The sequence below is a fragment of the Microcaecilia unicolor genome, chromosome 1 (assembly GCF_901765095.1).
Source record: "Microcaecilia unicolor chromosome 1, aMicUni1.1, whole genome shotgun sequence".
In the NCBI taxonomy this organism is placed as follows: Eukaryota; Metazoa; Chordata; class Amphibia; order Gymnophiona; family Siphonopidae; genus Microcaecilia; species Microcaecilia unicolor.
This window is the reverse complement of record NC_044031.1, coordinates 183,534,467-183,561,431: the sequence shown is the minus strand read 5'-3', so window position 1 is coordinate 183,561,431 and position 26,965 is coordinate 183,534,467. Positions and strand designations below refer to the sequence as shown.

Genomic DNA, 26,965 nt, shown 5'->3' with positions numbered 1-26,965 from the left:
TGAATTTTCATATCCATTATTTCAACACTTCCCAATGAACCTACCCTGTTACTGATTTTTGTGTCATTGACTAAGCACCTTCCAGCCAACATTCAAAATGATTTAACTGTCCAGAAACAACTGCCGACTGATTAAATTGCTTGTCCACAGCTATCTGGTCATTTTCAGTGGCATTTAACTGGTTATCTTCGCTGAAAATGACCTAATAGCACAGAATTCAAAAGTGGCTAACTTGTGAGCATTCGAGGGACAGAGTGGGTTTAAATGCCAATATTCAGCTCCTCACCACTTAAGCAAACTGATTAAATTGGGCTGCATAAATAGCATCTTTAAGCAGTTTGGGTTATGTGGGAAAGGGCTAAATATTGACTTTTATGTGTTAGCCAGCTAAAAATAATTAAAAAAAAATTCAATGCCAAAGCCCAGACAGGGCTGAGAAAAATGCTGGCGGCCGGTCTGCAAAATGCTCACCACTGCCAGCTGAATATCGAGAGGCATGTTTCCCTCAAGTCCCCCATACAAATATGTGCTGTGGTCAGAGTGACTTCTCAAATCTGCTGCACTCTTGCATCAAGCAAACAAGACTTTTAAAAGCCAGAAGGGTTACCTCCATGAAGAACAATGCTGCACTATAGGAGACTAACATTTAGGACATCTCATCCCAAGCTGGCAGGCTTCAAAATAAATGTGAGCATTCAGATAGGGCTGATAGAGGCACATATCCGGTTACACAGAGGAAATGCTGGGAAGTTCAGCCCTGTAGGCAGCTTCCCTTCTAATCATGGCGCATTTAAGGGCTTCTAATCATACCCATGCTCCAAGAAGGGGAACCGGGAGAAAAGAAAAAAAACTGGGAAATGAGGCAAAGAGAGGTACGAGAGTGGAATTTTAGTTTACTACATCTACATTTTTCATTTTGAAAATGAACTACAATTAAAACCAATAACCTGTACTAGTTTTCATCTGCATAAAGAAATTATTATTAACTGACAAAGCAAAATATTGCATAGCATAAACCACCTCCATATTACCCTTGAGGTAGCTCAGTTAATGTCCAGAGATGCCCTGTCACAATGGAACAAAATTCGTCACCAGAGCATATAGCCCGTATCTCAACAATAATCTAGCAGTTCCTCCAACAAACTATACACGAAACCTAAAGGACACAGCACTATTTAGAGCATGGCATCATGTATGTGTGGCTCAATGGCTTCACCGATTTAAAATTTCTGAGACCTTTCAAAATTTCACTGGCCTTTCAAAATCAGACTGGGGTATAATCCAAGCCTTCACTCTAGAGTGACACTATTGCCTGGCTCGGCACCACACTTGTACTGTGTTCTGAAGGGGCACAAACTGTTACAGGAAAATGAGAATTCCCCCAAGCCAACTCCCCCCTCCCAGCAACTCTGACTCTGAAAGCTCATAACGCACCAGGTGATCAACTGGAACAGGTTCTTATTCAGCTGAAAAACAAAATGAGCAGCAGAAAGCTACCAAATACACCAAACATAATGTAATCCCACATTTATTACAGGACTCCCAAACCTGTACTGCAGATCTCAAATCCAGTCAGGTTTTCAAGACACCTACATTAAATGTGCATGAGGCACATTTGCACAGACTGAGTCTCCAATATATACAAATGTCTCAAGCATTTTCATTGTCGATATCTTGAAAACCTCACTGGCTGTGGAGTCTCAAGGGCAAGTTTGAGAAGCCCTGGATTTAGCAACTACATAGTGAAGGTTGACTGATGATCTCAGGATGTGATCCCACTGCAACTGGCATCATCAGATAGGGTCTCCTTCCCCCTCCCAACTCCAATGTCTCTCATCAATCTTGGTAATCCTTACTGTCATTTGGCTTGCCCTCCTGCAAGGTATCACTTGAAGTCTTTGGCTCTTCATCTGATTCTGGGTTTGGAAGTGATCTCAAGGACACTGGAGGTGCTTTGAAGCTCCCTAATGATGACTTTTTGCTGCGTTGTTTCTTCTTGACAGTAGCTCCTCTTCTGACACGAGAAAACTTCAAATTCTTTCCTAACAGGAAGCAAACAGAGAATCCTGATTTGGGTGTAGCCAGCACAAAGGAAACAACTCACTAAATCAAGTACATTGTTTTCCTTGATACACTATGCTCTTTTCTGTCAACAGCATAAACAACAGGTGGCAATTCAGTTCACTGCAGACCAGCCCTAATCCAGTCTGTAAACTCTTTACTGTTTCCCTAATTTGACTGGTGCGCTGGACCATAACTGGATGACATGTCTAGTATTTGCCAGCTTGCCTTTCTGGACTTGCAGGGAACATGTATTGTTACAGGATAACCTGACTGGCTGGGTGTGCCCCAAGGACTGGGTTAAGAACTCCTGATCCAGATTATGAGATGTATCCAAGCATTTTCTTCCCAGAATGGAAAAAAAGCCAAGCCTACTCTGAAAATGCCAGCTCCAAATTTAGCATCTTTCAGCCTCCATCTCTACCATGTAATGTTTAATAAAGAATGTAAGGAAGACTAGATGGCTGTCTTACAAAATTCTCTAGAAACATTCTGCACACAGCTTGGGAAAAAGCCTGTGCTCCAGAGCTTGTACATCTTTCAGTAACACTGATGTGATTGCAACTGACCAAGGAAGATTTAGAAGACACTTCTCCCTAGTTAAGCATGCCAACTAAAAAGGATAAATATACCCAAGAAAAAATGGAACACAATCAATAACATGATATAATATGAGACCACAACTACTACTTATTCTGGAATAGTGGTAAGCTACATAAAAAAATATATGTTATAGTGAGAACATCAGTTGAACTGCTTTAACAAACAGGTCAAAGGATTTTCCCCAGGGACGAACCCTGTGTATATGTACAGGCCTTAAACAATTCTCATACCATCATGTGCTCTTACAGTGTGCAAAAGTACAGAGTGATACCAATATAATACCAATATAAATTTAGTGTCAAATACATTAAATACAGTCTTAACTATCAAATTTAAACATGGCAAGTTATCTGTAGTAGTACTGCAGGCAGGTTCTCAGTAATACCAGACACCTGCGGTGCTCTCAGTTCATAGCGATATCGATTAAAGGGCTAAATTGCAGAACACTTGAAATCTCAACAGTATAGAGAAAAAAATGCTGAACGCTTTTTTAACGGCAAGTGTAGAAAAACTGCACTGTAGCTCAGAGTTCAATTCAAGGAACTCAAGTATGCTGGCACTTCAGCGGCAAACCACACATACTTTTAAGTTGCACACACCATGCCTATGCAATGTTGACAAAAAAAAAAAAAGAAAAGAAAATCTAACCTCCTGAAAGGGGTTAGTCACCGTTATAAATCAGAGAAGATCAGGATGGGCTGGAATGGGCTTCACCAGCAACTCTAGCAGTGGTAAAGTGAGGCCAATGCCAAACGGACTTCTATGGTCTGTGTCCTGTATATGGCAAAACAGATCAGGATAGGCTGGAGTGGGTTTCAGTGGAAACTCCAGTAGCTGGGAAGTAGAGCCAGTACAGGACAGACTTTTTTTTTTTTAACAGTTTGAGTCCTGGACGGATCAGAAGTATGCGTATTGTATACCATTTTCATATCCTATGAGTGCGGGTACTGTCTCTCTCAATGGGGGAGGAGAAGGCATCATATAGTGTAACTTGGCGAGTAAACTGTTTTAATACTACTATTGGATTTTTGGTTCAGTAACACTTTCATAATGAATATGACTGCAGAGTAGACTGTTGGACTATGCAGGTCTTGACCTGCCATCATTTACTATGTTACTATGAAACCTGTACAGAAATAGAACAGATTCAAAAATATAACAAACAAGGTAACGCAATCATCTAGGAAGTCTCCTTACAGTCCACCATAATGAGGCTTCAAAATTAGTATACAGAATAATTTAAGGAAAAGAAAAAATTAAAGAAACAGAGCTCTGGATGAGTACTTTCATGATAAGGTTCACAAGATTAAACTTGAATTCTCAACCAAGTCACCTCCACTTCTCCTTCCTTTAGTCTACTCTCTCAACTCTCCGTCAACCCCTGCCTCCTTTTCTGAAATCACTGAAGAGGAAACAGGAAACTGCACATATTCTTTCTTCCTCGAAGCTAACTACCCTGGTTCCTCTGATCCTGTTCCCACCCATCTACTTAGTACTCTCTCTCCTACTGTCATCCCTTTTATTTGTCATATTCTCAATCTTTCACTTTCCACTGCAACTGTTCCTGATGCCTTCAAACATGCCAGTCACACCACTCCTCAAAAAACCTTCATTGGGCCCCACCTGTCCTTCCAACTATCGCCCCATATCCCTCCTCCCTTTCATATCCAAGATATTGAATGTGCTGTTCACCGCTGTTGTCTTGAATTTCTTTCATCTCAATCTATTCTTGATACAATTCAATCTGGCTTTCGCCCTCTTCATTCACCTGAAACAGCGCTTGCTAGTCTCCAATGATCTGTTCCTGGCCAGATCCCAAGGTCTCTATTCTATCATCATCCTTCTCGATCTATCTGCTGCTTTTGACACTGTTGATCACCGTTTACTCCTTGATACGCTGTCCTCACTTGGATTTCAGGGTTTTTTTTCTTTCCTGGTTTTCCTATCACACTTTTAGTGTATACTCTGGTGGATCCTCCTCCACTTCTATCCCACTATCAGTTGGTGTACCTTAGGGATCTGTCAAGGAACCTCTTCTTTTCTCCATCTATACTACTTCTCTTGGTACTCTGATCTCAGCCCATGGTTTTCAGTATCACCTTTATGCTGATGACTCCCAGATCTACCTCTCCACAACAGAAATTTCAGCAGGAATCCAGGCCAAACTATCTGCTTGCTTGTCTCACAATGCTGCCTGGATGTATCACTGCCACCTGAAAGTAAACATGACCAAGACTGAGCTTCTTATCTTTCCCCCCTAAACCAACCTCTCCTCTTCCCCCATTCCTTGTCTCTGTGGATAACACTCTCATCCTCCTTGTCTCATTAGCTTGTAACCTTAGGGTCATCTTCGACTCCTCTCTTTCCTCCTCTGCACATATTCAGACTGCTAAAACCTGTCGTTTCTTTCTCTATAATATCACCAAAACTTGTCCTTTCTTTTCTGAGCACACTCTTATCACCGCTCACTTAAGATTATTGCAACTTGTTTCTCACATGTCTCCCACTAAGCCGTCTCTCTCCCCTTCAATCTGTTCAAAATTCTGCTGCACAACTTATATTCCACCAGTGTCGCTATGCTCATATTAGCCCTCTCCTCGTCACTTCATTGGCTCCCTATCCATTTCTGCATACAGTTCAAACTCCTCTTATTGACTTACAAGTGCATTCACTTTGCAGCTCCTCAGTACCTCTCCACTCTTACCTCCCCCTAAACTCTTCCCTGGGAACTCCGTTCACTGGGTAAATCTTTCCTATCTGCACTTTTCTCCTCCACTGCTAATTCCAGACTCCATCCCTTTTATTTTGCAGCACCATATGCCTGGAATAGACTTCCTGGGCCAGTATGTCAAGCTCCATCTCTGGCCATCTTCAAATCTAAGCTAAAAGTCCACCTTTTTGATGCTGCCTTTAACTCTTAACCCTTACTCACTTGTTCAGTACCCATATTTTATCATTCCCACCTTAGTAATTCCCTTATCCCATATTTGTCTTGTTGTGATGAAATCTCATCTAAGGCAGATCTACTAGGACTTAAAGCTCACCGACTCAACGACCTAAAGGAACCATCACACACACACACACACACACACACATAAAAAACCTTCCAGGTCAGGTACTCCAGATGACAGGAATCTAGTGGCTCAAAAGGTGCTTTCATCAGCTGTGTGAGAACAATGCTGAGCTCCCATGACTCAGACAGAGGTTTGAGAGGGAGCTTTTTCAATAGGAAACGTCACATGAAGAGAACAACTAAAGGCTATACAGACATGAGCCTACCCCCAAAATGGTGATAAGCACTGCTCGTACTAAGGTGAACCCTTACAGAGCTGGTCTTCAAACCAGACTCAGAGGTTCTGCAGGTATTCAAGCAGTCCTTGGGGAATGCCTTGCCTCCACACTAGACAGCAAAGCCTCCTCCATTTGAAAATATGACACTTCTTAGTGAAATGCTTTCTGGAAGCCAGCAAGACCTTGGAGATACCCTCAAGCAGCTGCAAGGAGGCAAAGTGTATACTCCAACAATCCAGGTCAGAGAGATTAGGTTGAAAAACAATCCAATTTCCACAGCACTTTGGAGGAAAATACCAGAAGTGAAGGGTACCAGATTGGCCTTGGCTAGCACATAGCAATGAGAATCATGGCTTCCTAGCTTTGCCCATGTCTGAACAAGATCTTTCTTAAAAGAAGGACTGCAGAAAAGGTATACGGAAGTCTTATTCCTCAATGCAGAAGAAAGGCAGCTGACACCAGCCTGTTATGTGACCTGAGCCTTGAGCAAAACCGAGTATAGAGTTTTAACTTTAGTTTTGCAGCACAGCTTAGCCAGTTGAAATAAGGAACACAGAGTTGATAGTAACAGGAAACCCCAGTTTAGAGATTTAACATTAGTTTTGTTGGTGAGGTGAGTGGCCAAAACGTTTCATGAAGAAAAAGTCCCACTCTCAGAGGAGCTGATGAGAGATCACTCGTGGGGTTGTATCACCCTGTTCAGTTTGTATGCCAGGCTATTCTTCTTCTTCCTTGCCAGTTGTGTGTCCTGGAGCACTATCTCATAGGTAGTGACCCTGGTTCATATTCAGACTGCTTCTGACACAAGTGGTAGGATTCTGTATTTTCCTGCTTGTCCATGTTGTGCATGGTTATCTAATTGTCTGTTAGAGTAACCATAATTTGGTTGGACACCTGATCCTAAAAACTACCAGAGCATTTTAAATCAACCAGAGTTCTAAGAGGTTGAATTGGTACTCTCTCCCCCGTGCAGACCAAGAGGGGCATAATCAAAAGGGACGCCCAAGTTCTTCTGAGGACGTCCTCGCACGACGACCCGGTGAAGGGGCGGGGAAACCCATATTATCGAAACAAGATGGACGTCCATCTTTCGTTTCGATAATACGGTCGAGGACGCCCAAATCATGAAATTTAGGTTGACCTTAGAGATGGTCGTCCCCGATTTTCGGCGATAATGGAAACCGAGGATGACCATCTCAGAAACGACCAAATCCAAGCCATTTGGTCATGGGAGGAGCCAGCATTTGTATTTATTTATTTATGGTTCATTTCTACCCCACATTTTCCCACAAATTCAGGCACAATGTGGCTTACATGAGTTATAAAAAGAAGAAAAGTACAATACATGAATGCTATTGGAAGAATAAGGATGTAACGCTAACAACAGTAATAATGACTAAACAGCAGAGTTACTGATGGAGTATGTTTTTTCGAATAGGAACGTTTTAAGCAACTTCTTGAAAAGATGGTGATCAGCTTGCGATTTTAAGTACATAGGCAGAGCATTCCAACTCTTCGGGCTGGAGTAGTGGAAAGATGAGGCAAAAAGAAGCTTGTATTTGGCACCCCTACAAGTTGGGTAATGTAGTTGGAGATAGGAGCGAGCTGTTTTACCATTTAACCCTACCAACTGATTTCTGTCCAATAACCAATCCCTAATCCACACCAGAACCTTGCTTCCTATCCCATGACTCTCTAATCTTCTCAGGAGTCTCTCATGAGGAACTTTATCAAAAGCCTTCTGAAAATCTAGATACCCTACATCAACCAGCTCATCTTTATCCACATGTTTATTCATGACTTCAAACAAATGAAGCAAACTGGTGAGGCAAGACTTCCCCGGCTGAACCCATGCTGACTCTGTCACATTAAACCATGTTTGCCTACATGTTCTGTAATTTTATTCTTTATAATAGTTTCCACTATTTTGCCCGGCACTGACATCAGGCTTACCAGACTATAATTTCCCGGATCACCCCTAGAACCCTTTTTAAAAATCAGCATCACATTGGCCACTCTCCAATCTTCAGCTACTACAGACGATTTTAACAACAGGTTACATATGTCACGGCCCCAGGCTCTAAGCAAACTGTCATGGACTCAGGGACGTGAGCCCTTGGGCTGCTGTCGACAAGTGGCAGCAGCAGGCAAAACCCTCCAACCAGGACTGGACTAAACAAGCAAGACTCGAACAAGCAGGACTGGAGCTGAAGCTGTAGGCAGGCAGGACTGGAACAAGCTCTAGGCAAGGCAGACTCGGCAGAGCTCAAGACTGGACAGACTAGGAAGAGTTCAAGGTGAGACAGACAAGGCTGGACTACATGGCCACACAAACACGCAAGAGAATAAATAGGCAAACCAAGGCAGAAGCTGTAACCCTACCATACAGGCACACCAACTGGGAAACAGGGCAGAAGTGCTATACGAGCACACCAACTGGGGATAATGGAAACCAAGGATGCCCATCTCAGAAACGACCAAATGCAAGCCCTATGGTCATGGGAGGAGCCACAACTGTACACCACTACCATAGCCGTTATGGGTGAAGGGGGGCACCTATATGTGGGTACAGTGGGTTTGTGGTGGATTTTGGAGGGCTCACATTTACCACCACAAATGTAAAGGTAGAGGGGGATGGGCATGGGCCCGCCTGTCTGAAGTGCACTGCACCCACTAAAACTGCTCCAGGGACCTGCATACTGCTGCGATGGACCTGAGTATGACATTTGAGGCTGGCAAAAATATTTTTAAAGAATTTTTTTGAGGGTGGGAGGGGGTTAGTGACCACTGTGGGAGTAGGGGGAGGTCATCCCCGATTCCCTCCAGTGCTCATCTGATCATTTAGGGCACATTTTTGTGGCTTGGTTGTACAAAAAAAAGGACCAAGTAAAGTCATCCAACTGTTCGTCAGGGACGCTCTTCTTTTTTTCCATTATCGGTCGAGGATGCCCATGTGTTAAGCACGCCCCAGTCCCGCCTTCGTTATGCTTCTGACATACCCCCGTGAACTTTGGTCGTCCCCACGACAAAAAGCAGTTGAGGATGCCCAAAATCGGCTTTTGATTATGCCGATTTGGGCGACCATGTGAGAAGGACGCCCATCTTGTGATTTGTGTCAAAAGATGGGCATCCTTCTCTTTTGAAAATAAGACTGCAAGTCGCCTGTTGTGAAGCTCGTCTACATGGTCCCCCCAGCTCAGAGTGGATGTATTCATGGAAATTTGGAATGGTAATTCCAGGATCAAAGTGGCCCAGAATGTGCACTACAGCAATGACAGACAGCTCTGGGCAGATCTGGATGATAACTACTAGGTTCTCCTCAACTTGCTATGACTGGGAAGCTAGGGTCCGTTGGGTGCCTCTGAAGAGTAGGCGCGTAACATATACTGCGGAGGCCTCGAGGCCTAGCAACTTTAACATTTGTTGAGCTGCGATCTGCTAGCTGCTATGGACTTAAGTGACAATGGCGATGAGGGCATTCATCATAGAGCTTGAGGCAGGAACGCCTGAGCTTGCACCATGTCCTGCAGGGCTGCAATGCACAGGTGGAACTCGGAGTAGTTGATGAGAAACCAAAGGAATTCCAGCACTCAAATAATTCTGTGTACGGACACTTGAACACCCTTCCTCATTGTGTTCTTGACTTGTCACTCATCCAGGTAGGGCAACATATGGACTTCCAGTCTGTGGAACAATGTTGCGACTACTGTTAGACACTTCATGAAAACCCTGGGAGCCAACATGTGGATAAGTGGCCTAACGAGGTACTGGTAGTGATGTTGTCCCACCCCACATCCAAGATATTTCCTGTGGCTTAGAAGAATCTGAATGCATCCTTAAAATCCAGAGAGCATAGCCAATCGGTCACATGAATCATGAGCCCAGGGAAATCATCCTGGAGTTTCCTTTGACTAGATATTTGTTCATGCCCCGAGTTCCAAGATGGGAAGAAATCCCCCCCATGTTCCTTGTCAGAAGGGAGAAGCTGGAATAGAATTCCGTCTCTTCTTGTCCTGGTGGAATCTGTTCTACTGCATTAGTCTGGAGATGGGTGGAGAGCTGCTCTGCTAATACTTCTTTGGGTATGAAGGTCTTGGTGAGCAAGCTAGTGGTCTCCATTGGTAATTCAAAGCATAACCGAGCTGGTCTCTCTGAAGAGCCCACTGGTTGGAGGTTACAAAGGCCCATTTTGCCTGGAAAAAAATTCAGCTTCCCCCCTTTCTGGCAGATCTTCTGAGAGTGATACTTTTGAAGGTGGCTATGCTCTCCAGGAGGCAGTCAAATGTTTGCTCCCTGCTATGACTGAGGAGCAGATTGGGCCTCCTAGGTATGCTGTTGATGTAGGAAGGAGCATTGGTACTGAATCTTCTGAGTAATAAGGAAAGAACAGGCAAATGTACACCTGCCAGAGGAGTAACTACTGCTTCTAGGCCCGCCCAAAAACCTGTGATATGGAGAGGGGGTAATACAGACAATATTTTATTGAAAGAAGAACAACGTCTTATTTATACATTGAATACCCTTTCACCATATGGTCTCAATATGGAACTAGATTTAGTCCCGTTTATATGACTATAAAAAAATTTTTCCAATAGCATTTTTTTCCTATTATACTCCAATTGAAGATTTTCAACTTCTCAGGAGTTAAAGTTAGTTCCAGTTATATACAAAGAATTTAAATTCATCAATTAATATATGTCAACATATATATGTTATCCATGTAAATTTAGAAATAAACCTTCTTCTTTTTAAGTTTTTTCTTTTTTTCTTCTGTCTCTCTTATCCGTTCATATTATTCTCCGTTAAGAATCGAATGTGTTGGGTTTCACCTCGATTCAATACTTAATTTTCAACCAGTTATACCCATGATAATAAAATAATGCTATGTGGTACATAAGCATAAACTAATATTAAAAATTCTTTAAAAAAATCCTTCCATATATACTCTATTTGACAGTCTTTTATGATTAAATGTTTGAATTCATATAGTTTCAGAATGAGAATATTGACCATTGAAAAACATTAACACATAAATTAGTTTTAGATAATTTATAAATACAATAAAAGTTTTTTCACTGAGGTCTAATATTGAGTTAGTTTGTTTTTATTTTTTTCATTATTTTCATTGAACACATTTAAATAACCCATTCCATATTAAAATACAATAATAAATTGTTTGTTCTTTCTAGGAAAAAGGGATGAAAAATTTTAAGGTATCAATTGTATATATCAAACTACAGATTGTGTTTTAATTGTATGAGCTATTCTTCCTTTTTTTTGAGGTTTTTTATTTATACATATACATGTTTCTAAGTTACTGCCATTTGGTATTTATACTTTAACCACCAAGAATATAATAATTTGTGCAAAGCCGTTTTATATTGACCATTGAAAAACATTAATACATAAATCATTTTTAGATAATTTATAAATACGATATAAGTTTTTTACTGAAGTCTAATATTGAGTTTATTTTGTCTCTATTGTTTTTATTATTTTCATTGAATATATTTAAATTACCCATTTTATATCATAATACAATAATAAATTATTTGTTCTTTCTAAGAAAAAGGGATTAAACATTTTAAGGTATAAATTGTGTATATCAAACTACAGATTGTGTTCTAATTGAATGAGCTATTCTTCTTTTTTTGAGGTTTATTATTTAAACAAATATATGTTTCTAAGTGACAGCTATTTGGCATTTAAACTTCAACCACCAAGAACATAATAATTTGTGCAAAGCCGTTTTACCTATATACATCTCTCTCAGAGATAGAAACAAATCAGTACACTGCTTCACTTAATAAATTATTTTTTGTTTCATTAAAATAGATATATAATGTACATTATCTTTAGGTTATATATAAAATTTGCAATATAACCCTAGACAGATTATAATAACTCAATATCATCTGTTCTTCGTTGAGCCCAGAATATTACCATTCATTTTAAATCGTGTTTAACAATTAATTTATTCAATTACGCAATTAGGCTATTGAGATTCACACTTAAAGCATGTTTTTATTAAACTCAGAAGATCGATATATATTTTTTCCAAACCAATCAGATTAAATAAAGATTAGGTTTTATTTTTGTTTTATTTTTAATTTTTTGAACAATATATTATTCAATATTTATAAACAGATTCGAACTAAAAGACATTACCACATAAGTGGAATACAATATAGGAAATGACGTACATAGGTTACAGTTTTCTTTTAGCGGGAATAATCTTTTTTGAAAGACGCGGATATGACGCGATCTATGACGTTTTCACTAGATTAAACATCCCTTATAAAAGAAGCAATACACATCGCGCCAGCTCATTATTAGCGAACGCGAACGCTGCTACGCAAGATATCTGAATGAAATATAGAATTTTCTACAACGGTAAGATACTAGAACAAAATATAGCGAGTAGATACTATAAACATTATATAGATATATAGAAAAGCACACACACTATAGATATCGGATAACTTTTTGTACATAGAAAATTAAACGCAGCTATATTCTCATCATCTTTCTTTATACATATATTAACTTATCCCCTTATTTTACGTTATACATATTTTGTGAGAGATATAAATGTCTAATGAATATATGGAGTTGTAAAACAAAATAAGGGATATTTATATATAAATATACTTTTTATCCGTGATTATTTCACCATATAAACTAACAAACGAGATACCCCTTTAAGATTCTAATGACTCTATTTATTTTTAAAGTCTTTTATTAATAGAATCTTATATAAAATAGTATACAATAAATATTTAGTAGTTGTAAGCTGTATAATATGATCGGCAATATTGCATTTGTGTAGCCTAAATATTCCTTTCTCTGCCACATAGATTTTTGCTAAATCAAGCACACAGTCTTTTTAAAGGCAGAGTGTTTTTTGATTAAAGACGTGTGCAACAGCACTCCTTTCAAGGATCGATATCATCATATAATACACATAAGGTGTAACAGGTAATTACTTCTTTACTAAATAAAAATAGCCATTTATGATCTTCTATTTTATATTTCGCCCTACAATAATTATCAAGAAGTATAAAATTAGATATATATATATAAAAAAAAATTTCCAAAAATTAAAAAGCTTTATCTAATCTGGCGCATTGTAACATATAAGATAGGTTTTAATGGTTATATTTATCATTAACCAACAAGTGACCCATTAATATATGAATAGCTCATCCAATAATAAGTATTTTTGGTTGTTTTCTTATCATCTTATATTGGCCTTAGATATTTTATCTTTCTAAAAAAATGATAAAATTTATTATACTAATGATCGCAATTTATTTATCATTGTTATACTTCAGTCTATTTTAAATGTTTATAGATCATCGAATATTTCTTTTTATGTTCTATTTTCCATTGTATAATAAAGTTGTTTTTATTTTAGTTTGATAGATTTATAATTGATATGTTCTAAATTAAAATTATACTTGTTTGAATTTAGACTCCTGACGCAGGCCAGTTGGGCCGAAACACAGCTGTGTCGAGTCATATCACCCCAATAAATCTACCATATATTTTTTCATTTTTTCTTGTGTCGTCTCCTTTTTTATATTTTCATATTTACATAATTTTTTAATTTTTTTTTTTTTTTTTTTTTTTTTGTCGTTGTCTGTTTTTGATTTTCATATATATATATATTTTTTTAACTATATATATATTTTTTTCTTTTCCTCTTTTTTTCCTCTTCCTTTTTTTTGTGTCATCTTCGCTGTTTTTGACTGCCGCCCAAAAACCTCCCAGAAGAGGAGGACGCAGCTGGAGATGGTTGAAAAAGGGACTTTATGGTGACTGTGGTCAGTGACCTCTTTCACCTTGTCCCCTAAAAGATTATTTCCTCAGCAGGGAATATCAGGATCCGAGACACGCAGCCAGAAAAATGTGCTGATTTCTTCACTAGATTGGAGTGTCTTGACAATGTCAAAATATCAAATGTGCCTGTAGTCAGATATTATCTACAGCTTGCGAACCTAGCAGTCTTATCTATGGGGAGACAGTCTGCGAACAAGAGCGCAGTGCACCTCAATAGATGTGTAGAGCTGATAGGTCTGAAGGCGGATAACAAGCATCAAGGCCTGATAAAGCTGCCTCCTAAAGAAGTTTAGGGTCCAGGCCACCTTGCCTAGAAGAGCAGAGGTATGAGACATCCAGCACCTCGCTCCCTCGAGGGCAGACTCAACCACCAAGGAGTGGTGTGGTAGCTGAACCTTTCAAGCTTCTGTACAAGTGTCTATTTTATGATGTGTCACCTGGACAGACAGAGGCACTTAGGTAGAGATTCATTGTCCAGAACAGTGAACAATACAGCTCTAGACTGACCCTCAGTCCTCAATTTGAAAGGAATGGCTTCCACCAGTTCCGGTACAAAACTCATGAAAGATATGCCCTCAGGAAGAAACTTACACCTTTTCTTGTGGCAGGGAGGGGCCAGATGGAGTATCACTGAACTCCTCCGCCACGGAGTACTGTGGATCCCTCTCAGATCCCAGGAAAGGCCTGAATCAGACTATGCGAAGTATCTCTTATGTGAAGTATGAGTCTGCACTTGCCTGCCAGACTGATGGCCATGTATCAAAGAACATTGAGGTACAGGTCTGCCTTCGGACACTGGAGAAATTTCTCTTAGACGTCAAGGGCTGCACCAGACGGATGTGCGCAGACCCCGATGCTTGATGCGGGATCAGCACCTAGGAATTCTCCCTTGACTGAGCCTCCTTGGCACCTGGGACTATGCTGTGGCTGGCGCAAGCGCCCTTGATGACTAAGCACTTTGCGGTGTCTGGGAACTTTTTCCAGACAGTGACCTCGGGCAGTTGGGGCTCTGCTGTGGCAGGTGCAAGCGCCCTCGAAGCACTCCTTGAGAATGGCCCGGATCTACTCATAAGGGGACGGCATGAGTAATGACTGGTGAGATGACACAGAGAAAGCCTGCAGATTTGTCGGTGCTGAAGAAGGGGCCAGGTCATGGCCAGAGGCCACCAGGCAGCTCGGTGCCATTGTCATTTGTAGACCAGCGATGCTGATGCTCTAGAGCTCCCGGCACCATGTGCCCAACAGTTAGCGATGTCAATGCTTCTTTACCAATGCACAGTGCCGGTCCTCAATGGTACCAATGAGGATGCTGAATACACATGCCTTTACAGTGTCAAGCCTGATGCCAGCTGGTCTCGGGGCACCGGTTCAGCAGCTGATGTTGATGCCCACAGTCCCTTTCTCAAGAAAAGGCTCATCAGCTATCCAACCCAATGTCACTGATGCCGAAATCGATGGACCAGACCGAGACAAAATTAAGACCCTAGTGACTCTGTCCCAAACAGTGGATACATCATATACAGGGGTCAGTGCCAAAAATAATCCTGATGCACCAAGCTCTGTGTCTTCTAGGACATGTAGTGAAAAATGTCTCAAATCAAAGGACTCAATGGGTGAGGCGAGTACATTTAAACTATGTCCAAAAACTGTCGATGGGCCTAAACAGGGCTGAAAAAAGTTTCTTAAACACACAAAACTCACTGCACACACTAAAAAAAGATGTGAAGGAACAAAAAAACCCACAAGGGAAGGCACCACATAAAGAAAATGTTAAATCCACGAGTTGCAAGTTTGGGAATCTTGGATGGATTAGGAGTAAAAATTTGTTTTCCCCTGAAGCAGCATAACGAAGGTGAAACAGGGAACCCCTGTTGGGAGTTTGAAGGTCCTACTTGAATAATATTTTCACATGAAATAAGCAAGGAATCTGCATCTGAGATAAATACTTTGTAATAATTTTCTTCAACTCATTGTCTTATTGCATGCTGTATCTTTCAGAAGTAATCTTGTGGCATTGTGAAAAATGATGAAAGAAGTGGAGTTTTTTTCTGACTGATGATTAAAAGGAACTCTCTGTATTTATGAAGGTTTATCTTTCAAACAGAGGTGCTTCTGACATTTCCTGAGGTCTTTTTTCTCCACTATATTTTCATTGAAGAACACAAGGTATACCTGTGTTTACGGACACTAAACTGGTAGAAGTCTTTTTTGTATTGGTGATATTGAGTTCTACAGATTCTGTTTATTTCAGTGTTTCAATTACCCCAATACCGACTGGATAAATGTTAAATCAGGGAGTGCCAGGGAGATAAAATTTCTTGATGTAATAAATGACTGCTTCTTGGAGCAACTGATCCAGGAACTGACAAGAGAAGGAGCCATTTTGGATCTGGTCCTTGGTAGAGTGCAGGGCATAGTGCAAGAGGTGGCGTTGTTAGGTCCCCTGGGAAACAGAGATCATAACATAATCAAGTTTGAGTTACTATCTGGGATGAACCCACAACGGAAATCAACTGTAGCTGCATTTAATTTTCGAAAGGGCAACTATAATAAAATGAGGAAATGGTTAAAAAGAAGCTAAAAGGATCGGCTACAAAGCTTAGGACACTAAATCAAGCATCGATGTTATTCAAAAATAGAATCTTGGAAGCCCAGTATATTTGCACAGGTGTTAAGAAGAGAACACAACAGCCAGCATGGTTAAAAGGTGAAGTAAAAGGGGCTATTACAGCCAAAAGATTGTCCTTTAAAGAATGGAAAAAGGACCCAAATGAAGAAAAGTACTGGCAAGTCAGATGCAAAGCACTAAGAAGGAAGGCTAAGAGAGAATATGAAGAGAAACTTGCCGCAGAGGCTAAAACTCACAGTAACAACTTTTTCAGGTACATTAGAAGTAGAAAGACTGCGAGGGAATGCGTAGAACCGTTAGATCGTGAAGGTGCAAAATGGGCACTCGGGAAGACAAGCCATAGCGGACAAATTGAATGAATTCTTTGCGTCAGTCTTTACAGTTGAAGATGTAAGAGATCTTGGTTTTGAAGACCTTATTTTTGAGTCATATGCTTAACAATAGGCTTTTTAAAGACTGGTTTGTTATTCACATATTGCCTATTTTACGGATCATACATTGTAATATCATAACATCAGATCCCTGACGCAAGCACTAGAGCCAAAACACCGTTCATGTCTGGTCATTTTCATTACAATAAAGATCTTCTGCCAAACATTGTCCGCTTCACTCTTTCTGTTCTTTTCCCCTAAAAAGCTATCAATGCCTAAAAAGGAAGCAGTTCAACCTCACAGATGCTACACTCACTCTCACCCAATCTCGAACACAGGATCCAGAAATAGTTAGGGAGGTGTTGCAGAGACAGGCAAAGGGATTTCACCTCATGATCAGGCAGGGCAGCAGCAGGAACTCAAGACGGTCAGCAGGTAAACTATTCCCACTATTCCCAGCCAGGCAAGAGCATGCAGGCAGTTGATGCCACAGATTGACGAGCCTTCATCATGTGGCCAGTTCGGAGCCAGCTAATAGCAGCCCTCGCGTGAACTGCCCAAGATAACAGCCAGCTGATAACAGTTTCATGGAAGGGAGTCATACTTTTCCTCTGGTTTTGGTGTCACGCTGATTAGAATAACAAAGGCTGGTGTTTTCTATTGTTGTGTTTTTGGGGGCCCAAGGACCCAGCTCCTGCCGCCATGAATGTTCTTGTCCATGAAGGTTCTCAGCATGGTAAACAAAAAGTGTTGTGAACAGCTGTTTTGCCTCTGTTAGCCTTGATGTGTCATAAGTACATAAGTAATGCCACACTGGGAAAAGACCAAGGGTCCATCGAGCCCAGCATCCTGTCCACGACAGCGGCCAATCCAGGCCAAGGGCACCTGGCAAGCTTCCCAAACGTACAAACATTCTATACATCTTATTCCTGGAATTGTGGATTTTTCCCAAGTCCTTTTAGTAGTGGTTTATGGACTTGTCCTTTAGGAAGCAGTCTAACCCCTTTTTAAACTCTGCCAAGCTAACCACCTTCACCACATTCTCGAGCAACAAATTCCAGAGTTTAATTATGCGTTGGGTGAAGAAAAATTTTCTCTGATTTGTATTAAATTTACTACACTGTAGTTTCATCGCATGCCCCCTAGTCCTAGTAGTTTTGGAAAGCGTGAACAGATGCTTCACATCCACCTGTTCTACTCCACTCATTATTTTATATACCTCTATCATGTCTCCCCTCAGCCGTCTCTTCTCTAAGCTGAAAAGCCCTAGCCTCCTTAGTCTTTCTTCATAGGGAAGTCGTCCCATTCCCGTTATCATTTTAGTCGCCCTTCGCTGCACCTTTTCCAATTCTACTATATCTTTCTTGAGATGCGGCAACCAGAATTGAACACAATACTCAACGTGCGGTCGCACCATGGAGCGATACAACGGCATTATAACATCCTCACACCTGTTTTCCATACCTTTCCTAATAATACCCAACATTCTATTCGCTTTCCTAGCTGCAGCAGAAGGTTTCAGCGTATTATCGACGATGACACCCAGATCCCTTTCTTGGTCCGTAACTCCTAACGTGGAACCTTGCATGACGTAGCTATAATTTGGGTTCTTTTTTCCCCACATGCATCACCTTGCACTTGCTCACATTAAACGTCATCTGCCATTTAGCCACCCAGTCTCTCAATCTCGTAAGGTCCTTCTGTAATTTTTCACAATCCTGTCGTGAGTTAACGACTTTGAATAACTTTGTGTCATCAGCAAATTGAATTACCTCGCTAGTTACTCCCATCTCTAAATATATTAAAAAGCAGCAGTCCTAGCACAGACTCCTGAGGGACCCCACTAACTACCCTTCTCCATTGTGAACACTGCCCGTTTAACCCCACTCTCTGTTTCCTATCCTTCAACCAGTTTTTAATCCACAATAGGACATTTCCTCCTATCCCATGACCCTCCAATTTCCTCTGTAGCTTTTCATGAGGTACCTTGTCAAATGCCTTTTGAAAATCCAGATACACAATATCAACCGGCTCCCCTTTGTCCACATGTTTGTTTACTCCTTCAAAGAATTGAAGTAAATTGGTCAGGCAAGATTTCCCCACACAAAAGCCGTGCTTACTTGGTCTCAGTAATCCATGTCCTTGGATGTGCTCTGTAATTTTGTTTTTGATAATAGCCTCTACCATTTTCCCCGGCACCGACGTCAGACTCACCGGTCTATAATTTCCTGCATCTCCCCTGGAACCTTTTTTAAAAATCGGCATTACATTGGCCACCCTCCAATCTTCCGGTACCACGCTCGATTTTAAGGATAAATTGCATATCACTAACAGTAGCTCCACAAGCTCATTTTTCAGTTCTATCAGTACTCTAGGATGAATACCATCCGGTCCAGGAGATTTGCTACTCTTCAGTTTGCTGAACTCCCCATTACGTCCTCCAGGTTTACCGTGAAGTCAGTAAGTTTCTCTGACTCGTCCGCTTGAAATACCATTTCCAATACCGGTATCCCACCCAAATCTTCCTCGGTGAAGACCGAAGCAAAGAATTCATTCAATCTCTCCGCTACGTCTTTATCTTCCTTGATTGCCCCTTTTACCCCCTCGGTCATCCAGTGGCCCAACCAATTCTTTTGCCAGCTTCCTGCTTTAAATATACCAAAAAAAATTTTTGCTATGTTTTTTTGCCTCTAATGCTATCTTTTTTTCGTAGCAGTGTACTTGAGGCCTACTGCAGGAACAAACCTCTAGTGGAAACTGACATGGCCAAAGTCTGTAGAAAGTCAGGTTCATATTGTAGAATAGTGCTTTAGTGTAGTGCCTATTTTGCTCCTACACATGGCAGAATCCTAAAAAATGGCAAGATTTCATGCTACCTACTCCTAGAGATAAGCAGTGGTTGTCCCTGTGTCTACTTAATAATGGTTTATGGACTCTTCTTCCAATTTTTTTTTAAACCCAGCTATGCCAACAGCTTTCATCTCCTCCTCTGGAAACAAGTTCCAGAGCTTAACTATGCATAAGGAGAAATTATGTTTTTACTCATTTGTTTTAAAAGTATTGCTGTGTAACTTCATTGGGGGGGGGGGGGGGTCCCCTAGTCTTTGCATATTTTTTTAAGACAACTGATTTGTGTTTATCCATTGCATTCGACTCAGGGTTTTGTAGATTTCTTTCATATTCCCCCTCAGCTATCTCTTCTCCATGCTGAAGAGTCCTAATCTCTTTAACCTTTTTTTCATACGAAAGCCATTCCATCTCCTTAATCATTTTGGTTGCCATTCTTTGTACTTTTCTAATTCTGATACATCTTTTTTTTTAGATGCAGTGACCGCTACCCTAATGATTTAACATGCTGTGACAGTCTTCAACACAACACAGCCAGAGCTGTCACTTAGATTCCTGCTCACATTTTTTGTTCCATTTCACTCTTACACTGTCACTACCAAGAGCTTATAACTGGAAATGAGATCCAGGGTTCAAGCGTAGGTTGCTATGTCATGAAATGAATTGTTAAATGTGCAGTACAGGCATTGATAGCTTTTTAGGGAAAAAGAACAGAAACGGTGAAGCGGACGTTTGGCAGAAGACCTTTATTGTAATGAAAATGACCCGACATGAATGGTGTTTCGGTTCTAGTGCCTGCGTCAGGGATCTGATGTTATGATACTACAATGTATGATCCATAAAATAGGCAATAAGTGAATAACAAATCAATCTTTAAAAAGACTATTGTTAAGCATACGACACCAAAATAAGGTCTTGGTGAACCCTTTAGCAATCTCAGTCAGAACAGTCGACATTGATTTCGATTTCTGCTTAGTGTTTGGGGTGTCGGGTATCCTATCAATTTCAGGATTAAGGGTAGTGTGTGTTATCTTTGTTTGACAGGTTGATTGTGCATAAGATTGTCTCTTATTACACTATATTTGCTGCCATTAGCTTTCAAAAACAGCTTTCCTATTTTTCTAACATTAAGACTTGAGTCCTTTCCTCTCAGTGTTAATAATTTGGACTGTTCTGAATTTGGATTGCATGAGTGGGAACTTTGTGATCTAATCCCAGAGTGCTAAATTACCATGATTTGTTATAGTTGTACTTCCCTCTCTTTGTCGATCCTCTAATGAGGAGTGGTTATTGTGTTTAGTCCCCACCCATGTATTTGTGATCTAGCCTGGCCACTCCAAGCTTGAAGCAGGATGCTGGGCTAGGTGGACCTTTGGTCTAACCCACTATGGCAATTCTTATGCTCTTATGCATTTTTAAGAAAGTTTGGTTACTGTGACTGGCAGAAAAGACATTCCTCTCTTCCTGCAGCTTAGGATCCTCTATGCTTATCCCTACAGCTTATTGGGAAAGATGGTAGATAGATTTACTGGAAGACAGCTCTACATACCCATTACCCTTTCTATAAAGGACTGTTTCCTTATCTCTTACACTTGTTGACTTTTGGAAGCTGTTGCCCTTCCAGCCCAGAAACATCTGAGAATCAAGACATGAACAAAATTATCATTTAGAAGATATGTGGGGATATGGAAGAACATGAAGAGACACAAACAAGTGACCAGAAAGGCAAAGGACAGAGGTGTATAAAGCAGAGGATAAAAGAAAGGGTCGTGTGCACAGTGCTGATACACAGGGAGACTTGATCAGAGTGGTAGAGATAGAAGAAAATTATGTGCAAGGAGGGGGTACATACAGGGCAATTAAAAGGAAGGAGGGCAACAGGATACTATGGAAGAGAGTGGCAAGGGGGGGGGGGGGGTGGGGATGGCACTTAAATGTGCCAGCACTTACTCTTCCCATATTTCTTTGTCTTCTTTTTGACTTCTTTTGTCTTCACAGGGGTTATGGATTCTTTTCCCATAAAAAGAAACAGAAAAAAAAAAATTAATATCTGTCACATGCATAATATGTGTGATAGGAGACTACTTCCACAGAAAACACCATGTTCTCTCAGTCTCTGTAAGGACAGATCCAAATGCTTTTACATCACTGAATCACTCATTTTGGACCCAGATTAGCTGGCTGATGGTACTTCTGTATCAAATGTAAAATATAGAATTCTCCGTACTGTCTTCAGTGCAATAGTTCCACACTATTCTCTGCTGGAGAGTTTGAGTATGCACAGAGATGGTTTTATAATAAGCACAAGCACTTCAGAGATAGGTGTGTACTGCTTGGTAATGGCCTCACAACCATCGCTTTTGACATAAAATGGTTCTAGCTTATCAGACTGGCTGGCATCTACTCCATTTTGCTTCCCTGCCACCACTATCAGAATGCACATTTACAGATCAAAGATCAGCTGGAAGAACATGCAACCTGTGAGAAGACAGCTTCTCCCCCATTTCCCTTCCAAAGAAAGCGTACCTGTTTCATTCAACATTGCCACTGGTGGTTGGAGCTGGTAGCCAGTAAGCTCACACCAGCCCACAGGATAGATATCGGGGGATTCACAGTCAACCCACTGATCATATTCATCATCCCAACCATCAAAATGGATTCGCAGGAGGCGCTGCACCACACATGTCACAGTGGCCACACAAATAAGGCGTGGCTCCATTAGGTCCACGGCTTCCAATTTCATACCAGCCTCAAAGCCATGGTTTGGGCAGTCCTGGGGTCACAGAGGAGCATAAACCAAAGGGGAAAGAGTAGGAACAATGATTTAACCTAAACATATTTTCAACATGTCCTATTTTTTTTTCTTGTTCCTCCATCTTTGTTTACTCTACCTTGGCAAAAGCTTTCTAAGTTTAATCAGAGTGTCGGTCATGCATTTCTATGGGTAAAATACTAGAAAAAAATCATAGTCAATCAAGTGTATGAAGATAGTCAAGTTTCCTTCGCTCGATACAGAATAAAACAAAGACAAAATCAGAACAGTCAAGGTATTTTAATTCAGGTAGAAGTGAAGGCCAGTAAAGAAGCTGGCCTCCATTCATAACTTTCTGGAGATTTTTACCTTGTTAATGTGGAAACACATTAGAGACTGGCCTTCCAATAAACCTGGATTAAGTCAATAAAGAAGTGTTACCTGCAGTATCTTTGCAAACTATGGAGCCCTTTTACTAAGTTGTGTCATGCGCTAAAGCACGCCTAAAACAGCTTAAAATGCAGCTTTATGGCAGGAATATTTTTAAATTTCCTCTGTGCCCTAAGATTACTGACTTTCTGGCCCTTTATCCCACAGGCTCAAGGAACTGAGCTGGTGGTGTTTTTGGTTCTTGGTCTCCTCTGTCAATATGTTAGCTTTAGGATCACTGTTTTATGAAAACATGTATTTGGATTCAATATCATGTCCTATTTATTCATGCAGGACCCTTTTTTGTGGTGGTGGTGGGGTATGTTTAGAACTTAATTTTAATACTGAACAATAAATTGTAGAGCTAATGTAGACATTTTAGAGAAGTAGAAGCTGATGCAGTTTAACCTGTCATCACAAATGCTTTCTTGAATGTTTAAAATGTTCAATTGCTGCTGCTTATTTGTGTTACTCTGGCTGTTATAACATTAGCATAGGTCTGAGGCTATGAGCCTCTATATTTCAGTTAAGCTGAATCTAACCAAATCAAACTGAAAAAAACAATTCATATGAGCGAATTGAAACATTTTTGAGTGAATTGGACAGCGCTAGTATTCAGAGTTATATCAGGAGAGAGGATTGATTTTGGAAGGAATTGCCCAGGAGTATAAAACCCTGAGCAGAATGCAAATCACCATCTTTGGCTTTTTGCCTCCCCTGCCAAATGACTTACATGTAAGGGGAAAAGCACATCCAGCCCAAAGGCCCTAGCCACCTAAGCCCAAGAAGTTATAGGAGAGACAGACATTCGAGCTCTCCTAGTCAGGACTGTATGTAAGGAGAAGTCTAGAAGCACTTGCAGTGATTGTAACTACTTAATCTCTGTGCTCTGAAGAGGATTAGTGGAAACAGGGAACCTGTTGCACTCACTCTGAGAAGCTGGGTGTAGCAGTGGCGTAGCCAGACAGCCAATTTTGGGTGGACCTGAGGCCTAAGTGGGTGGGCACAAAATTTTCTGTGCCCCACCCCTTCCTCCTCCCCACTCTCCATCCCTCCCCCAGCACCTCCCAATTTAAATATATTTTAGCTCATGAGGATCCCCAAGCTCTGTCAGCTGAAAACTTTCTCTGAAGACAGCCAGAACTTCCTTTTACGAAGCTTGGCAGGCAGCAGCAGCAACTCCTTGAGCCACCGATGCTGGCGCCCCTTGCATGGCCCAAGGATGTTGCCACCATCTGCCATGTTCAGTAGAAGGGAGTTTGGGTTGCCTTCAGAGGAGGTCCTCAGGGGAGGCAGGGAAGAGAAGGAATGGGGGGGGGGGGGCTTCTTTATTTTCTGCCCTGACCCTAGCATGTCTAACACTAGACCTGACCCTTGCTGTAGCTGGTGGTCAGGTCTAGTGTTAGACATGCTAGGGTCAGGGCAGAAAATAAAGAAGCCCCCCCCCCCCCCCCCATTCCTTCTCTTCCCTGCCTCCCCTCCAATCTTTCCACCTATCATTACAATCACACTGACAGACTCTCAGCAAATACAAAACAACAGATCACAAATTAGAAATAAAAATATATACACAAAAATTAAACTTGGAACCTCAGCATGTACTACAACAGTGGAGAAATTTTCTATTTCTACTGAACACAATAAAATGACATCACCTACACACATTTCTCAAGCTAACATATTTCAGTTAATAAATTCAAAATAAAATCCCTTTTCTACCTTTGTTGTCTGGTCATTTTATTTTTCAATCATGTTAGTTCCATTTTCTCTTTTCCACTTTCCTGTCTTTTGGTTAATTCTCCTTCAAACAGCTGCTGTTTGTCTTCTCCACTCTCATTCCATTTCCTCGCTACACTTGCCTTTGACATTTTGATCTTTCCATTTTTACTTTTTCCTGCTCTCTGTCCACTCAAAGTTCACCCTCTTTCTAACCCCTTTGCTTCTTTTCACTTTTCAGATATCAGATTTCCATCTCCTTCTTTCACCCACTAATTCTCCTATTCCCCACCTCACTCTTTCCCCAGACTTCCATTCCCTCCCATCTTCAATGTACTCCCCATTATCATACTTCTACCCCCTGTAATCACTATCCTCCTCGCGTTCATTTCCTTACCACCCCCCTCGGCCTCTCCCACATGGTTCTACCATCCCAGTGTCTCCCTCCTTCCAACCCTTCTAAGCCCAGCATCTGCTCCCCCTTTCTCCTCTCCTCACCCTCCACCCCCTTCCAGCGTCCTCCTGTCCCTTTTCTTTCCTCTTGTCCCTCCCCCGGGGGCCAGCATTTCTCCCTCTCGTCCCTCCCACCCATAATCCATCATTTCTTCCTCGCTACCTTCTATCTCTGGATCCAACATCGCCCTCCTTCTTCCCCCCTCCTGTGCAGTCTCTCTCCTTCCCTCGCTTCCACTCTCATGTTGAACATCGTTCCTTCTCTTTTTCCTCTTCCCTCTCTCCCATTGTCCACCATCTCTCTCTCTCCTCCTTGCATCACAAATCTAACATCTCTCCCCCCCCCCCCCCCCCCCCCCGCAGCATCTCTCCATCCCCTCCACCACCATGTCTAACATTTCTCCCTCATCCCTCTCTCCCCTATGCAGCATCTCTCCCTCCCAGGTCCAGCATTTCTACTACTACTACTACTTATCATTTCTAAAGCGCTACTAGACGTACGCAGCGCTGTACACTTGAACATGAAGAGACAGTCCCTGCTCTTCATCTTCTCTTGTCCTTCACCCCTCTCCTGTGTAGCATCTCTCCTTCCCTCCCCACATTACCCTACATCAATTATCCCTCTCTCCTCCCTCCTTGCAGCATCTCTCCCCCATGTCCAACAATGATACCTTTCTTCTACTCACCCATGTAGCATCTATCTCTCTCCTCCACTCCCATGCCCAACAATTTTCCCTCTCTCCTATACTCCACTGTGCAGCATCTCTCCTTTTCTCTCTCCCCTCCACTCCCATGCCCAACAATTTTCCCTCTCTCCAACTCCACCTCCCCGCAGTATTGGAAGCATCTCAGCACCTTTCAAAGGGTTGCCAGTAGCATGTAAGAATTGCTGCACTGCTGCCAGCTGACCCAGAATCCTTCCCTCTGCCGTGTTCCTTCCAGGAAATTAAATCATAGTTGGGGGAAAGACACAGTAGAGGAAAGGTTTCCAGGTCAGCCAGAAGCAGCGGCAGCGACTCTTACATGCTGCCGGCAACCCTTTGAACAGGAGCAGCTGCAGAGGGAAAGGCAGACGCAGCAGCCTAGCTTGCTCCGACATTGGCAAGAGTGCACAGCAGTTGGGTGGACCTGAGCCCAAAATGGTTAGGCCACACCCACCCGTGGCTACGACCCTGGGGCATAGTAATGTATTTCCAGCAGGATCTCCTATACAAATGCCAGGAACACCTCCTGAGGCTCAGGCAACAAGAATCACTTACAGCTACAAGCCTCCTGAGAACCATCATACTTCTCACTATGATCAAGGTACCTAAAGCACAGCACTGGAGTCTCAGAACCCAGGAATCTCCCAATTCATCTAACCAGAGAGACTGTAAGTGACAAGTCTTCTTTGATACATACTTATACTACTTGCTACACTGTGGTGCAGGAGAGCTACAGAGAGGATATTTACATATTCTCCCCAGGAGTAAAGGATACAAGGGAGATAAAAGGGCTTTGAAAAAACTATTTATCTGGAGGGGCATTTTCTTCCATTCAAGCTGTGGTATATGCCTGAATTCCAGCAGGAGTAATAAGTGCCACATTTAGTTAAGGAGAAATTATAATCCTACCTGAAAAATTTCTTTCCTCTTGTCCTACCAGACCAGTCCAGAACAAGTGGACTGTGTCCCTCAACCAGTGGAAGGAGAAAAAAAGTAGTTCTAAGTGATTCACCCCTAAAGGCAGGCTTGTCCAACCTGCGGCCCATGGACTAAAACCTGGTCCGCCAACATCATTTTTCTGGCCTGCAGAAACTCGGTGGAAACACAGATTCCTCCAGTTGCATCCCTGATTTCCTGCCATGATTCAGCACCAGAAGTTCAAGTTGGTCCCTTAGTTTCAAGTCTTGTGAGAATGGATAACCCGAGACCAGTCCGAACTTCCGGCGTCTTGTGGCTTAAATTCATGGTTAGAAGAGTTGCAAGAGGA

General features: G+C 41.6%; 1 protein-coding gene across 3 annotated transcripts in view; it reads right to left on the bottom strand.

Annotated features, from left to right (window-relative positions):
- Positions 1 to 26,965, bottom strand: part of L3MBTL2 (L3MBTL histone methyl-lysine binding protein 2) — a 121,052-nt gene that overhangs the window by 6,101 nt on the left and 87,986 nt on the right. For all 3 annotated transcript variants that reach the window (XM_030203046.1, XM_030203028.1, XM_030203037.1), the window contains 3 exons: positions 22,171 to 22,417; positions 21,595 to 21,654; positions 1,857 to 2,042 (listed from right to left, as the gene is read on the bottom strand). In XM_030203046.1, coding sequence (XP_030058906.1) covers positions 1,857 to 2,042; positions 21,595 to 21,654; positions 22,171 to 22,417 — 493 coding nt within the window. The remainder of the gene's footprint in view (positions 1 to 1,856; positions 2,043 to 21,594; positions 21,655 to 22,170; positions 22,418 to 26,965) is intronic.